Raw genomic sequence first — 15909 nt, forward strand, 5'->3', positions numbered from 1 at the left:
TCTCTACAATAGATATTTAAGGTTGCCTTTCTGAATGGGTTATGCTCTTAACTGAGTTTGATTCAAAGTTTGTTTCTCAAAAATCTATTGAAGGACAAGCTTTGACAAAAGATTTGATGGAAGCTCCTTCATCTTCATCAACTTTTGATCCTATTTCTTTCCCCGATGAATTTGTGTTACCAATAGACACTGATACTATGTGGGAATTATATTTTGATGGACCTAGATGTTAAACTGGTTCTAGAGCTGGTGTAATTTTGATATCTTCTTCAAAGAAACCTATTCTTTAATCTTATATACTCAATTTCTCAACTAATAATATAGAAAATTATGAAGCCCTCATCGTTGGATTGAGGACATCTTTGTTCCTTTTCACAATTGATTGTGCAACAAATTATTACTTATTAAGATAAGAATGATAAGTTGATGCAATGTTGTGATTTGGCCTTAGATTTATTTGCTAATTTCACTTCTCATTCTATTTCATCACTTCTTTGGAAAGATAATCAACATGCAGATACCGTGGCCAGTGCTGTTTCGCTTATTTCCTTCGAAGATGACAAATAGTTACCAATTTACTATACACACTCTTGATACTCTTGCTTTCCCTAACAATTCTTCTCTTGATACTTATTGTTTGAATTTGCATATGGATGAATGGTATTCACATTTTTTTCATTACTTGATAGCTAGTACCTTTCCCAAATCCATAACAAGGAATACTCAAAATAGAATTCAAATCGCCTTCTAGATATATCATTCTAGCCAATGGTCTTTATAAATGGCCTTACGATGGCCTTTTGCACCTAGGTAAAAATGGGATTCCTATTGCTTTGTAAGAAGCTCATGCCGGATCTTGTGGTGGGCATTTTGGTGGAAAGTCATTGGCTAGAAAAATTATTTGCATGGGATACTATTGGTAGACTATGGAACAACATTCTTTTTCTTTTGTCAAAAGGTGCCCTCAATGTCAACATCACAATAATCTCATCAATGCTCCTGTGGATGAACTCTGTTCTTAGGTAGCTTCACGGCCTTCCAATATATGGGGTTTGGATCTTATTGGAAAAATCTCACCTCCTCCTCAGGGACATATTTATATTCTTACAACTACTGATTACTTCACTAAATGGGTTGAAGCTGCCCCTTTTCGTTCTACCACGACTGATGTTATATGTGATTTGATATGTGATTTTATTTTAGGTCCTGTAAATGCTATGCACTTGTGTCGGCATTATGCGTAACTTTTTCTCTCTCTTCCTCTATTTCCTTTCTTTCTTTTCATTTCTCTCTCTAGCTCTCTTGTGTGCTTGTGTTTCTTTTTTATTATCTTTATGTGTCCTTTCATGTTTTGCTGCATTCTTGACAAAAATACATTCACATTTTGGTTTTGAATTTTATGTGTAATATTATTAATTTTTATGATTATGATATTACCTAGGAAATATTTGCACATTTTCTTACATTCATTTTTCATGTTTATGTTTGTAATCTTTAAAGCAAATGTAGAGATATTGCAAAATGCAATAAACATCAAAATATCATCACACACACACACACACACACACACACACACACACACACACGCACGCACGCACGCACGCACGCACGCACACGCACGCACGCACACACGCACACGCACGCATGCACGTGCACGCACGCACGCACGCACACACACCCACACTCGCACACGCGCACACGCACACGCGCATGCGCACGCGCACGCGCACGCGCGCACACGCAGAAAGACATGGGCTGCTTGCCCTATGATGATGTTGGGGGCACAAAATGGCTGGTCTATCTACACTCTCGGTGGTTGTAGAGGTGTCTTTGTATCACCATCCTCATCTCCCCTAGCTTCTCCTTCATCATCATCACCATCGCCTTCATCCTCAACTACTCCTTGTTGTGCTCTATAAGAGGGCTCTAGGTCTCCTGTAGTCTACTGGGAAGATGGGTTTGGCTTCGTGGATGCTTAGATATATGAGGTAGTCTCTCAAGACACCTGCATCCTCTATTTTAGAGGGAACCTAGATGTCCACTCCTCCCTCCGTATCTGTCTCCTCTATGTTATCTACTCTAGGCCATGGTATCTCTCGAGTCTCTTTATGTCATGGGAGTATAGAGGCATTTGTGGGCGCGCACCCTATTGATGACCAAACTGCCGTATTACCCTCTCAAAATAGTATGACGTCACTCGATATCTCTACCTCATCTCAAGGAATATCCTTTTGTGCATTCGTGAAAGCTATAAATCTAATCCCCTCCACGTTGGCATGTGTGGGTATGGCCTCCATACCATTGACGTACTTGGTAGATGATCTAGGGTGATCGTCTGATATAGTATGTCTTCAAACAACCATAAATATGCTAATGAGTTTGTATATGCTCTCGATGCCAATGTATTTGTCTCCACTAGATATCCTACTAGCCTAGTGCATGTGATATGCTCAAATATCCACACTTGAAGGAGTGTACAAACTGCTAGGATCTATCTTTGATAACACACATATTTTTTGAGCTCAAGGTATAAGTGGGCTAACATTCTCTGGCCCCAAGAATATATCGATCTCTCCTCCATCTGTTGTCGTATGTGTCAATGGTGTAGAGAACATTGTTCTCTTCGTGTCAGGGTTCACTATACTAGCTGTCATGTACAACATGGTCTTCTTGATGAAGGGTATGTGACCATGTAGTATAGGTGTCAAGTCCATCTAATCTCTTTATGCCAGAGCATGTCCTCCCCAACTGGTTCAATATATTTGTTCCTCACCAATGTCCTTTTCTCTCTTGCCTTCTTGTGGTCTCACTGTCAATCCCTGGATCAGCAGTTGTCAAACCCGGTAGACATCTTCTAATATTAGTCATCTCTCCCAATAGAAGTTGAAAGGTGCATGTGTCCTCATCCTATAACACACATTTGTTGAGCTCAAGGTATAAGTGGGCTAACATTCTCTAGCCCCAATAATATATTGATCTCTCCTCCATCTGTTGTCCTATGTGTCAGTAGTGTAGAGAACATTGTTCTCTTCATGTCAGGGTTCACTATACTAGTTATCATGTACAACATGGTCTTCTTGATGAAGGGTATGTGACCATGTAGTATAGATGCCAAGTCCATCAAATCTCTTTATGCTAGAGCATGTCCTCCCCAACCGGTTCACTATATTTGATCCTCACCAATGCCCTTTTCTCTCCTGCCTTCTCGTGGTCTCACTGTCAATCCTTGGATCAGTAGTTGTCAGATCCGGTAGACATCCTCTAATATCAGTCATCTCTCTCAATAGAAGTCAAAAGGTGGATGTGTCCTCGTCCCATCTCTTCATCAGTGTTAGCAACATTTCTTTGTTGTATCTTTCCATCAATGCTAGCAACTTTAGGTATTTTTATCATCCAAAGGAAAAATAAAATAAATCGAAACAAAGCTATTAGATTTCGACAATCCACTTGAATGCTATGATAGTTTTTGGACTCAATTGTGTAATTTTTTCAACAATAATGTTTCGGATCACTCTTTGTGACTCATCATTATGATGCAAGAGAGCATGATTTCACAAACCCATCACCAAATGAGTAGATTCAAAATATCAATATCAGAGTCCCATGTGCTCTCTAGGTAGGAATCCACAATACCCAAGAAATCATGCAAGTGATTCCTCGTATTGTTGTTTTCAAAGAAATAGACTTTCTTTTGGAGCTCGAAAACTTTCTACGAAGTTCATCACAACAAGGGGATATTTTGAAGTAATGGCGTTTATGTCCAGTGCAGGTTGTATTCTTGAATAATGATTGAACGAGGCTAGAGAAATGTTAAAAATTCGTTACCCAAAAGAAGTGTGTGATTGTTTAGAATTTCGTTTGCATATACATGGTACACCCAACTGCAACAAATAGGAAGGGAATTACTTGGAAAACAATCTAAGTTCTTCTAATAGTGGCAAAAAGCACTCGTCTACCTCTACCCTGATCTTGGAGTACCATCTATAGTGGAGACATAACACATGAGAAGCCTCCTTGATGAAGGAAAGTTCATAGAGGGCTTGGAAAATGCTTGTAAATGCAAAAACAACCTACATTGTTCCCGCTTAAGTGCTAGAACAAGGAACTATAAACTAAGATTCACAAGGAATAAATTCTTCAATGTCCAAATTCCATAGTGATATCATCCATCTCAATGCTCGAGTTTGACCACAAGCAATATTTTCTAGTGACTATAGAAGACATGAGGATGGAGAGAAGCTCACCACAAATCCTCCCGAAGATTTGAATTACGGAAAACAAAGTGAAGAAGGATTCAATATGTGTAAACCAAGTTTGAGATCACCCAAATGCAGTGCGCATGAATTATTTTTTGTGTTTGAACTGCTGAAATCTTTTCTACAACAGATATACACCCAGGTACACAGGTCTCATCGTAGCTCAAGTTAGTCATTGCAAACGAGTCATTATTGAAGATTGAGAACCCACATACGTCGTAGAATCCATGGGTTTAGATAAGCTTGTTCAATGTGACAATGCACACAACTTGCAAAATGATGCTTTTAAAAGCCATAAAATTTGAACAAAGAACAAAACATGGGGCGTGATTTGTATGGAGCAAAGGAAAATTTGAAGGAAATAATCCACAATATGTACTTGAATGTGCTCTGGCTGGAAACACTATAGTCAAAGTGTTTGCTAAGTGAAGGGTATTTGAAATAGTCAAGGTAAGAGTGTGTAAAGTTTTAGCCTTGATGGTCTCCAAGTTGTAGTCGAGCACGAGTCAGACCAAGTGAAAGAATTTTGGTGAGTTAAAAAATCTGTTGACACGGCCAAAATGCACCCAGTGTAAATGAACTTGTGGGAAGGATTTAAAAAGGAAAAGGAACATGCCATTGTAGAAGTCAAAATGCGCTCAATGCACTCCTAGCACTAAATCTTCTTAGTCACATATAAGTTTTAAAAAGGAAATATTTGCCAAAGAGCTTGGAATGCATCTGATGTGATTTTACTAAGGGAATATGAATAAAAAAAGTTTCTATGAGGATAGGAATATGTGCCCAAGCGTAGGTCAACATGAATTAAGGTACATCAAAACTGAAGTGTCCACATTGTATGTAAAATCGCGCCCATACCATTTTTTGCCCATGCTAAGAAATTGTTTATGAATGGATATCAAAATGTTTATATATTCATACGTGTAAATGAATTTTATAGGTGGAAAGATGGAAATAACATTGGAATGATAAACTTTCTCTTCAAATTTTAAAGTGAGTCCATTGGTTTTAAAAAGATTCAATGTAGTATGTAAAATGCGCCCATACCATTTTTTGCCCATGCTAGGAAATTGTTTGTGAATGGAAATTAAAATGTTTGTATAACCACAGGTGTAAATGAATTCTATAGGTGGAAAGATGGAAATAACATTGGAATGATAAACTTTCTCTTTGAATTTTAAAATGAGTCCATTGGTTTTAAAAAGATTCAACGATTCCAAAACCACAAAGTTGAGAGAATGGTGAAGTGTGAATTTTCAATTATGAATAATCCTAGCCAATGGTAGGAGTGATAAATGACAATAGATTTGAGTTTGTGTAAAGTTCAAACCATGGTTGAAGATGAGATTGGAAAATAAATCAATTTTTAGAACAAAATTGAAAATTAATAAATAGTAAATATAAAGATAAATGACAATAGATTTGAGTTGGCATAAAGTTCAAACCATGGTTGAAGACGAGATTGGAAAATAAGTCAATTTTTAGAACAAATTTGAAAATTAATAAATATATAATTTTATATTTAATATTTGATTAATAAACTTTTGAAAATTGGAAAAAGGGGAAAAATTGAAAATACATTGATTTAAAGAAAAATTAATTAAATATGAATTTTATTTGATATTTAATTAATAAGTTTTGAAAAAATGAAAATCAATGTAGAGGCAAAAATTGATCTAAAATGGAATAAATTACTTTTTGAAAAAGGATTTTATCCAATATTTAAAATAAAAAAAATTAAAAAAATCCAATGCACTAGGATGAATCTTCTAGATGAAGTTAAAGAACCCAACTTAGCATCTTTCTGAAAAGCGATAGTATATTCAAGACAAGTGGCACTTTCTAGGGAAACTTGGAAGAGAAGTAAAAATAGTCTCCTTAAATTAGCTCGTAATTTTTTAAAAGTCTATTCAAGAGAGTCGTCCTTATTTCATTTTTACACAAAAATTGAAGAGCAAGTTGACAGGAAGATTTTTAGGATTCAACATAATGTGAAGTAGCATGAAGATTCTTGAAGATAGAGGGAAGAATTTTAGAGAGCGAAGATTGTTCTTAGACAAGTATAAAGTTGCTTTTAGTTTGAAAAATCAGAAAATGTTGTGAAACACAGGGATGAGAATTTTTGCGGTAAGTTTAAATTTTTTAGAGAAAATATGAAAATCTTGGGGAAAGAAAATCTCTGGCTAGACAGAATGCAAAAATTTCAATAAAATTTGAAGTTTTCCCCGCTGAGGACAAGTTTTACAAAGAAGAGATTTGGGTTTTGTTTTTCTCATTTCTTGCATGCTCTTATGTATGTTTAATTTCTGTTTTGCAGGTAGGTGAGATGGCAAAACCCTGAGGAACCGAGTCTAACAAGGAGGTAACTGATAGAAAATAAGTAGAGGGGGTTATGTCTAGAATCCAAAATTGTCTCAATATGGTGACACGAACCTCAGATGCTTAGGCATGAGCGAGTTCAACAGTAGAATGTTTGGATACAAAGATCCCAAACCAATGCATTTGTCTACCCAAATTGTGAATAGTGGAATTGTTGCTGCAACTGGTTTTATTCTAGCTTTTCAGCATGTAGAATTGAAATTGGAATGTTCAAGACAATACAATCCAAATGAAAAAATAATCAGAGATCCAGACCGAAAAGTCGTAGTTGATCTCTCTCCACTGACCATCTCAGAAGCATTCAAAATCTCTACAATCTGCAAGATAGTTTTGAAACCAAAAGAGCAAGTACTTAGAGTTTTCATTGATGGGTTTCAACATTGTGAGGGTGTCATAAACAGTAAATGGCTGCAGAAGAATAGAGACCATCATTCCAAGTTGCCTAATGAGCTAGGCTAGCTTGATCTTTAGCGTGAAATTTGAATATAGCGTTTTTTTCATTATGCCCAATAGAATATTTAGGATTCTACAAGTCTATTAATTTCAGGAATAGATGTGCTACTTTATCAAATAGGTAGTTGGGATACTCAACAACATGAATTAGACCAGGCTAGTTAGTGACAACCTATGAGCAACTAGTGAATTCGGAGTAGTCCAGAAAGTTTTATATGAGCTCCCATGTCATTTACATGCTGGCTCGAAATACAATGTATGATGGACTGAGGTGCAAAGGAAGGATTGAAAGCAGTGCTCATTGCTTGAATGTGCATGAATATCATCCTCAATTGCATTTGTATGCCAAGGATGATTATCCCAGAGTTAACGATGCCTTTGCAAATCGCATTGTCATGACTCTACAAAAGAGATTGCACATGAGACTATCAGTTGGGGCAACGAAATTGGTAGAGGAATATAAATGTTGGTTGTTACTAGTTCCCTTCTACATCAGAGTACAAGTACTTTTTGCATAGTCATATAAACTCTCAAGATATATTCGTTGATAAAATGGTCTTGTTGGAGATCACTTGACAATTGACAGTTTATGATATAATACAAGTGGGAAAGAGAAATTTGACTCTAGAATTCCCAATTCTGTAGGAGAAGATAATATTGAAATGTGCCAATGTTTGAAGGAAACTAAGAGATCCTTGCAACAAGATTAGATTGTTGGGAGGTACAAAATATCATCATAGAATGCACCTCAAGGATTTTTGGGCCAATGTTGCAAGCAAGAACGAGATCAGGAAAATGATGTCTTCTAGGTTGCCACCGAGTATGATTAGAGCATGATCTTTCAGGTGCCTAATTAGATAGAAGAGGATTTGAACATGATCCAAAAGGGATATGTCTTGAGAAAGGAAAAGACCATCCATCCATATGATTGATCAAAAAGGGAGATATCAGATATCTATACACTATATGCACTAGTCTTGGATTTCATGAAATGTTGTGTTGAGCAACAGTTTAACAAGTTGAAGGTGTCAAAGGAAAGTTCAAACTTAAGTTAATGGGTCATCAACCGTTGAGAGATGAAAGATTGAGACAAGCCTCAGGAAGAAGATTGGAAGAAGGATAAATCTAATTAGGAAGTGTTGAGCAAAGAAAAGGGAAAAGTGTTGCTCAAGAGGTGCAACCAAGGGGTAGGCTTGACATTTATATTGAAGAACCCCAACAGAAGAGGAAAATATTAAAAAATGCTCCCTCATCATGTAGTTGAACTCTGAGTCTGCAGGAGACTGGTCCCTTCATCAGGGAAGTAGGGACAAGAAGGGGAATTTAGCAGGAAGATCACATGGCTAGGTCAGTGCAAGATGGGGAAAGTATCGACGCTTATCAATAGTTTTCCCAAGGAAATAGGGAGCAGGATGTTGCAACAATGGAAAGTCTCACTCCTATCTTGGACCCAAAAATGATGGAAACAGAGGTTCTTGTGGTGGATGTAGAAACTCCCGTAGTATTGCTAGAAGTTCTTACTGTGGAGGTAGGAGTCCTCGAGACAACAACAAAAAGTCTTGTAGTTGAGGAAGAGATTGATATAAGGGCAGTACAAGGGTAAGAGCTGTTGATAGTTTGGGATTGTTAAGGTTGTAGCTTCAATTAGATTGATTCAATCTGAAATACATTATTGTTATTGGTAAATCATCATTTCTTATATATACTTATCCATGTTAAATAATATATATTATTTTATATATATATAATATTGTTATCATTATTATTATTTTTGTTAATATATTATTATTAATTAAATGATGATTAAACCATAGAAACATGTCTCTTCATGAGACATGTCTCCTCCTCTCATATTTATATAAGATTCAAATCTGCATTTGGAAAACACTTCTAACCATGGCAGTGTTATTACATTTGCAGAAACGATCCTTAAAACTCAACATGGTATTAGAGCCTTGCTGCAACTGTAGAGGAGATGAAAATGAAAAAATCATACAGTGATATCTTTAATGGGGACAAGTGCATGAGACAAAGAATAATCAAGATATGCCGATATGGAGAAAGGTTGAAAGCAAAAAGAGTACAACAGGTTCCTGTGATAATATAATAAATTGACACTGAAACATTGACAGCATGCTGCGCAAATAGAAAATGGACAACAAGATGGCCTTGGTATAATAAAAAGACAACAGACCTAGATCACAAGACTGCGATGCATTATGCTGCATGCAAATACTTGTGGCAGAATCAAACAAAAATTGTCAAGTGCAGAGCAAGACAAGTATTCAGCCTTCGATTATTCCTATCTCAGTGACATCAAGTCACAAAAGATCAATATTGTTTCATAGTGGATTGATAGTAATAAACTTATTACTGTGATTTGAAAACAGCAATCATTGAAGGCCATCCAACTGTCGAATCTAAATCAGCTTCTGCTCTATGTCATCTGCAAACAAACATCCAAGAACAACCTACAAATGGAAGCTAGAACAAAATAGAGAATATGGATCGTGTAAAAGTATATATTGTGATTATGCTTACCATTGAGCAAGATATTGCGTTGATCAATCCCACATTATCAGATGGAACACTGGGTTTTCAAATTTGCCGATAACATTGGAGACTAGTACTATAGAGGAAATCTTCATATTTTCTTACCGTCAAGCTAAGTCACAGAGTTCGGCGAATTTCAGCCATCAGGTTCGAAATTCCGCGAACTTCAAAACAGCACAAAAAATTCGTTAAAGTTCGCCTAATGTTCGTACAGATATTTCAAGCAGTCTTTAATAAAAAGTATTCAAGGGTTTTTGCCATTTTATTAACTACACGTAGAGGCATTAATCTGTGTTTTTTCCGTCCGTGTTTTTATAATCTCTTAGAGCTTTACACAAAGGTCTATGTCTGTGTTTTTATCGTCTCTGAGAGTGCCATTACACAAAGGTTTCGCGTTAAAGTCATGGACGAAAAGCAGAACACATTAATTGTCATCAGCTTCAAACATGATCACATAAAGTCGAGATTTAAATAGGATGCGCGAATGATCTTACTCCAAATTATTTATCTGTAATATATTTTTATATATTATTTTGTATGTTAATATTATTTTTATTATGTGTATAATAATAATTGTAATTCCACTCGTTGCCATCTTTAATTTTTAATGTTATAAAGTCTACATATCTGAAGTCGAATTAAAATATAATTATAAGTGGTAAATATTATTTATTTATATTATAGTTTTATATGCTTAGATAATATTATTATACTGTGATATTTTAGTTTTTAAATTTTTTTATGTTATCAACATCATTTTTATTATTATAATTTATATAATGTTTTTTGTATTTAGATAATATTACTATTTTATGTGATAAATAGTAGATATAATTTATCAATTTAAAATACAATATTGTTCTGTATAATATTTATATAAATATAAATTTTTATTATTTATAGTTTTTAAAAATTAATTTATATAGGCGAATTTAATGTCGAATTTTTTCGGACTTTTTTGAGGTCTCGAATTTTATCCGAATTTCATAGTTGCCGAATTCGAATTCGAACTCGAACCTTGTGACATAGCCGTCAAGGCTGAGTTCAACAATTGTTAACCAGTGGTTACCGTGCACAAGGCAGATGTCTCTACACATAGATGACTCAAAGAAGCACTATGGTGAATGCCCCCTTCCTTCTCACATGAACTTCTTCAACATTTCTATTTTCCCATTGCATGGGCTATAAATATGGTGGAGATGAACAAATGTTGAGGACCAAGCCGCACATCCATCGTGGCTGAATTTAAAAAAGAGAAGAAGAAGACTATGTTGGCTGTCACGAAATATTTGGGTGGAATGAGAGACAAGGAATGGATAACCAAAGGAGAGATTGACGATAAAATACTGATATTATAGAAAGGAAAATAGAAATGTTTATTATTACATCGTAGGACATAATTCAGATAAGAATCTGAAGATTAATAACATAGACTCCTTGATTCATAAAAATGTCTCGAAATCATATTTGAAGAACCAGTTAGGAAATAAGAGACCAATCAATAGGAAGTTCACAACCCTATGCATAGGAGGAATTATGATCAAAATCCTAGCAATAGAGGAGACAAAAGAAAAAGCAGAAACAAAATCTGGACGTGATTCAGCGCAAGGTGACATAGCCAAAGTTCAAAGGAGATGTGTTTATAATATATATACACTAGGAAGAGGGTGAGTATAATCAACGGAGATAGTAGGGGAGTTATATTTCATTTGTGAAAAGTCAATGTTGATTAGTCAAAGAGAGTCGATTTAGAAACCTTTGATATATCCAATTTAATCTGCTCAATTAAGCAAGTGCCTAATCAACATAAATTGGTTACAAGTATATAATCATAGATTAGAGATATCACAAGTGACTGCAAGTACAAAAAAAATGTATATTAGAAACATCATCAAACTCCTTTGACTGAATTCGTGCACCACAATATACATAAAAAATCTACCATCATAATTGGCAGCACACTCGTTTTTATCAAAGGTTAAGAGAAAACCAAGTCATTATTATCGCACATAAGAAAGTGTATTGTCGGGGATAACCTAACTTCTATGTCGCGGGAATATTAAGTGAAATTAATCACCGACTAGTTAAGGATAAGAGAGGCGACACTAAGAGGTGGGATTAACATTCAGAGTCACATATTAAACAATGCGATGTAGAGTTTTGACCCCTTTACATAGTATTAAGGGAGTATTGTTAGCCATTTCAGAGGAGATAGTTCAGTTTATTTAGAGAGAGCTCATTCAAAATCACAATAACTCTTGGACAAAGGATGAAATCAACCCGAGATAAATATGGTATCAAACAAATTAAGCTAGAACTGGTAAGATATTAGGAGATCATCGTTGAATATGAAAAGGAGAATATGTTTGTACGGCATAATCCTCTGGAAATGGCTACCTACCTGCTGCATATTATTGGTGAATTTGCTTCTGTCAAAACTTCAATCTGGGTAGGGATTAACATTGACAGGTTGTGGCATTTCTTGAATAATAGTTGAGTCAAGTTGTTCACGATGTTGTGAAAAGATTGTTAGCCTACTATTGAAGATAATCATAAGGAGAATACATAAAAGCTGAAAAGTCTTGTTGTTTATAAAGTTTCAATATTGAACTCTGAGTTGTCATCGAGATGGTTGGAGGTAGGAGCATGTAGGACAGTTTTGAGCCATTTGGAGCCATTTCTGTAATAAAATCAAGTGTTTCTTCAGGAAGATCAAGGAATTTTTGACAGAGACAAGATATAATAGTGATGATATTTGGCATGAAGTCAACATCCAATAATGAGTTGACAAAGAGAACTCATAAACTTGCGGAATTTGGCCAGGGTCGACCATTAGTCTATAAAAGACAGTTGGATATACTCGATCTTGAGAAATTTATTGCATCACTATGATTCATGAATATCATGTAAGGCTTGTGATATGGATTATAGAGGAAATTGTCTATTATCAATATAAGTTGGCGAGGATAAGACAATCTATTATTAAATGTAGCAGATTGCTATACAACTATCCCTATATTATGTTTAATAATTAAAAAGGGAGCAACGCCATAAAATCTGAAAGGTTGAAATTAAGGAATTGGAAGCCGTTTTCATGAAAATTGGCCTCTTAGAAATAGTAACTGATGTTGACTATCTATATGCTAGAAGACAAGTCAAAAGGTTGGCTAACAACTACAAGTCATGTAGGATACAAATAAAATCTAACAAACTGGGGAGCATATTTTGAGCAAAAGACAACAAGAATAAGAAGTTCCATGATCCAATGTTAAAGTGATCTTGTGATGGTTACTACAACAAACGATGGTCGACTTCATATGCTGGAAATTAATGGAGAAGCAGTGATGCATAGGAGTGGGAAATTTTACATTGTGGGGGGTGGATAATTACCTTAACCAGTGTTTCATTTCCCGTGGGAGGCATTTTTTTGATGTGATGAGCCCTTACTGGATTCATTAATATTAAAGATGTTGACATACAGATAAGTATTTGTTATTCTAAAGTATTACATTTATCTACTCATTATAGCCTCTTTGTCATTTGCATTTTTATATGTACTATATGAGATATTTTCCTTGATCTTTTCCTTCGCATCTGAAGTTGATCTTGTAAGAAAAGAAGAGTGGTACATCATGAAGAAGTATTCACTTATCACTAGAAAGTCAGGAAGATCGATATTAGATTCAGAGGGAGTTCGACAAGCATCCTTAGGCGAAGAGAGCTCTAAGGGAGTAACTAGAGGACTTGACTTCCCAGGATTGTTGTTTAGAGAGAGAAATTTGGAGTGTGATCTCTTCTCTATAAGGGAAAAGTTCTAAGTGAAATTCCTTGTAATGCATTCTTCTCTGTGAGAGAGAATTGAGGTTAAGGCCCTTGTACCACCCTCTGACCTGGTTCATGGTGGTTAATATTTCGCATATGATATGTAATGAAAGGTGACAATCTTTCATGGACATATAAAAACAAAAGGTAACCATTGTAAGGTGACGATCTTATAAATGGTAGACCTATTATCGTGACCGAGTTCATTAAGTTGTCCCAAAGTGCTGGAAGTCATGATAACGAATGTATCATGATCAAACTTCATTAAGTTGTTGTCCCAGAGTGCCGAAGATCATGATACTTGTCATGATAGAAACTGTGACATTGTGATTTCTTGTTAAGTTGTTGTCTCGGAGTGCCAGAAATTAGAAAACTCATATCCTTCTAGGATATAACATATTCTTTTGGTAGGTGTCAAGGATTTGATGACAGTGCACATACCAAAAGAATATACGTATGATGAATATCATATGATTGATATTTCTTGTTGAATCATACTTCTGATTATATTGAAAGATAACATCTAAGTTGATGGATTTATGTTGATACCCTTAAATATGCCATTCCAGGAATATCATTTTGAGATGATATCTCTTCATATACTCGAGAGCATAATGTGTTCTACAAATCCTCCCTAGCTAAGAGGGAGTGTTAAGGTTGTAGCTTCAGTCGGATTGATTCAATTTGAGATACATTATTGTTATTGGCAAACATCATTTCATACATATACTTATCCATGTTAAATTTTAAATTATATATATATATATATTGCTATACATATTATAACTTTTGTTAATATATTATTATTAATTAAATGATGATTAAACCATAGAGACATGTCTTGTCATGAGACATGTCTCCTCTCATATTTATATGAGATTTAAATCTGCATTTGGAACACACCTATAACCATGGCAGTTTTATTACATTTGCAGAAATTATGCTTAAAACTCAACATTTTACACCATGTGAGCTGCTGGGAGTGTAGCTGAGAGAGGACCTGGGGATGGGCTTGATTACCATATGCAATAACATTTTTTGCTTTCCCTTTTTAGAGACAACTTGGAGATACCTTAGATATTCTTTGGTTACTGTATGTCAAATATTTGATAGTATATTAACTGCTTTTGCTTAGCTGTGGACAATCAGTATAATTATTTTCTTTCTGTCACAAATAAGTACTATACACCATAACCATCTCGAGCGTTAGTTTATTCATATGTGCTTATCCTTAATGTCATCTGGGAACCTGCTTCTCAACTAACAAATAATTCCATAATGAACCTGGGTAAAAGAACACAAATAACTACTATAATGTCCTTGGCCCTACTGGCAAAGAAGGGTAAGGATTTACTTGATTGCATGCTGTAGGATTTCAATGGGTTGGTTGCATTGCTTTTTTGACATTTGCTTGGGAGAAAAATTAAGCTGTCAGTAAGGCAATCAAATCGCAGACACAATCTTGGGATCTTGATTTACAACGATGAAGCATACATGATTTGACAAGGGTAGTGTTCCCTACCCAATGGAAACATTGGATCCTTAGGTCATGAACACCAATACTGCATATGTGTTGTCATTGGAATCCTGTCATTCCTTGAAGAGTTCCTTCAGCAGGGTTTCAAATATTTATAATTTTATTGCTAGATTGTGAAAGTCAATGTGTGCCACTTCTATACACCATTTTATATCATAATTGTTTGCTTTGGACTTGAGATTAGAATCCTGTTCCCACTCTTTTGCTAATGAAAGCATGGAAGAGGATAATTTTTTGGTTCATTTTGCAGTGCTCATAACCTAGAAACTTAAGTTGTTTTTCTATGTAAGTTTGACTTAGATTGTTGATTATGCTTGATTTCTGTTTGTTTCTAAGGATCTGCTCACTGGCGAACGCAGCACAAACATTTCACTGATGGAAAAAGGAATGAGATTCTTACAAATTATAAAGCGAAGCCTCCCTGCTGCTGTTCATTCAATTATGGTAATGCCCCTTGCTTTTATTCCACATATGTGAATTGGATTTTGGATAAGTTTGCATACAAGAGCCAGGTTCATTAAATAGTTTACTTGAAGAGATCCCACATAATATTGGCTGAAATTTATCAGCAGAAATGGCCCAATATATTTTCAAGGATGAAATGAATAATGAAATATAATACAGTGGTTTGAAATGCTGCAAAAATTCAAATTCAATGTTGTTAGGATCAAATGAATAATGAAATATAATATAGTTGCAGTCTGAATGAATAATTGAAGATATATGTAGTTGGACAATTTGTGAGTGAATTTTGTCTCTAGTATCCATTTGTTTTCTTGTAAGATTTATATCTTTTGCATTCCATAACATTGTGCATTAAAAGTTGTCATTTTATACTTTCTTGCCAGAGTAGCTGGTTATAGTTTGTTTGCAGTATAATTAAGCTTCCCATTAAACTATAATTTTGCT

At 35.1% G+C, this 15909-nt stretch overlaps 1 protein-coding gene across 1 annotated transcript in view; it reads left to right on the forward strand.

Annotated features, from left to right (window-relative positions):
- Window positions 1-15909, forward strand: part of LOC149541485 (Pentatricopeptide repeat (PPR) superfamily protein) — a 131467-nt gene that overhangs the window by 71930 nt on the left and 43628 nt on the right. Inside the window, exon 5 of the mRNA XM_089796738.1 lies at window positions 15360-15444. Within this exon, the coding sequence (XP_089652864.1) occupies window positions 15360-15444 (85 nt within the window). The remainder of the gene's footprint in view (window positions 1-15359; window positions 15445-15909) is intronic.

Source organism: Cupressus sempervirens, chromosome 8 (genome assembly GCF_028749045.1).
Source record: "Cupressus sempervirens isolate cs-2001-9-10 chromosome 8, ASM2874904v1, whole genome shotgun sequence".
Taxonomy (NCBI): Eukaryota; Viridiplantae; Streptophyta; class Pinopsida; order Cupressales; family Cupressaceae; genus Cupressus; species Cupressus sempervirens.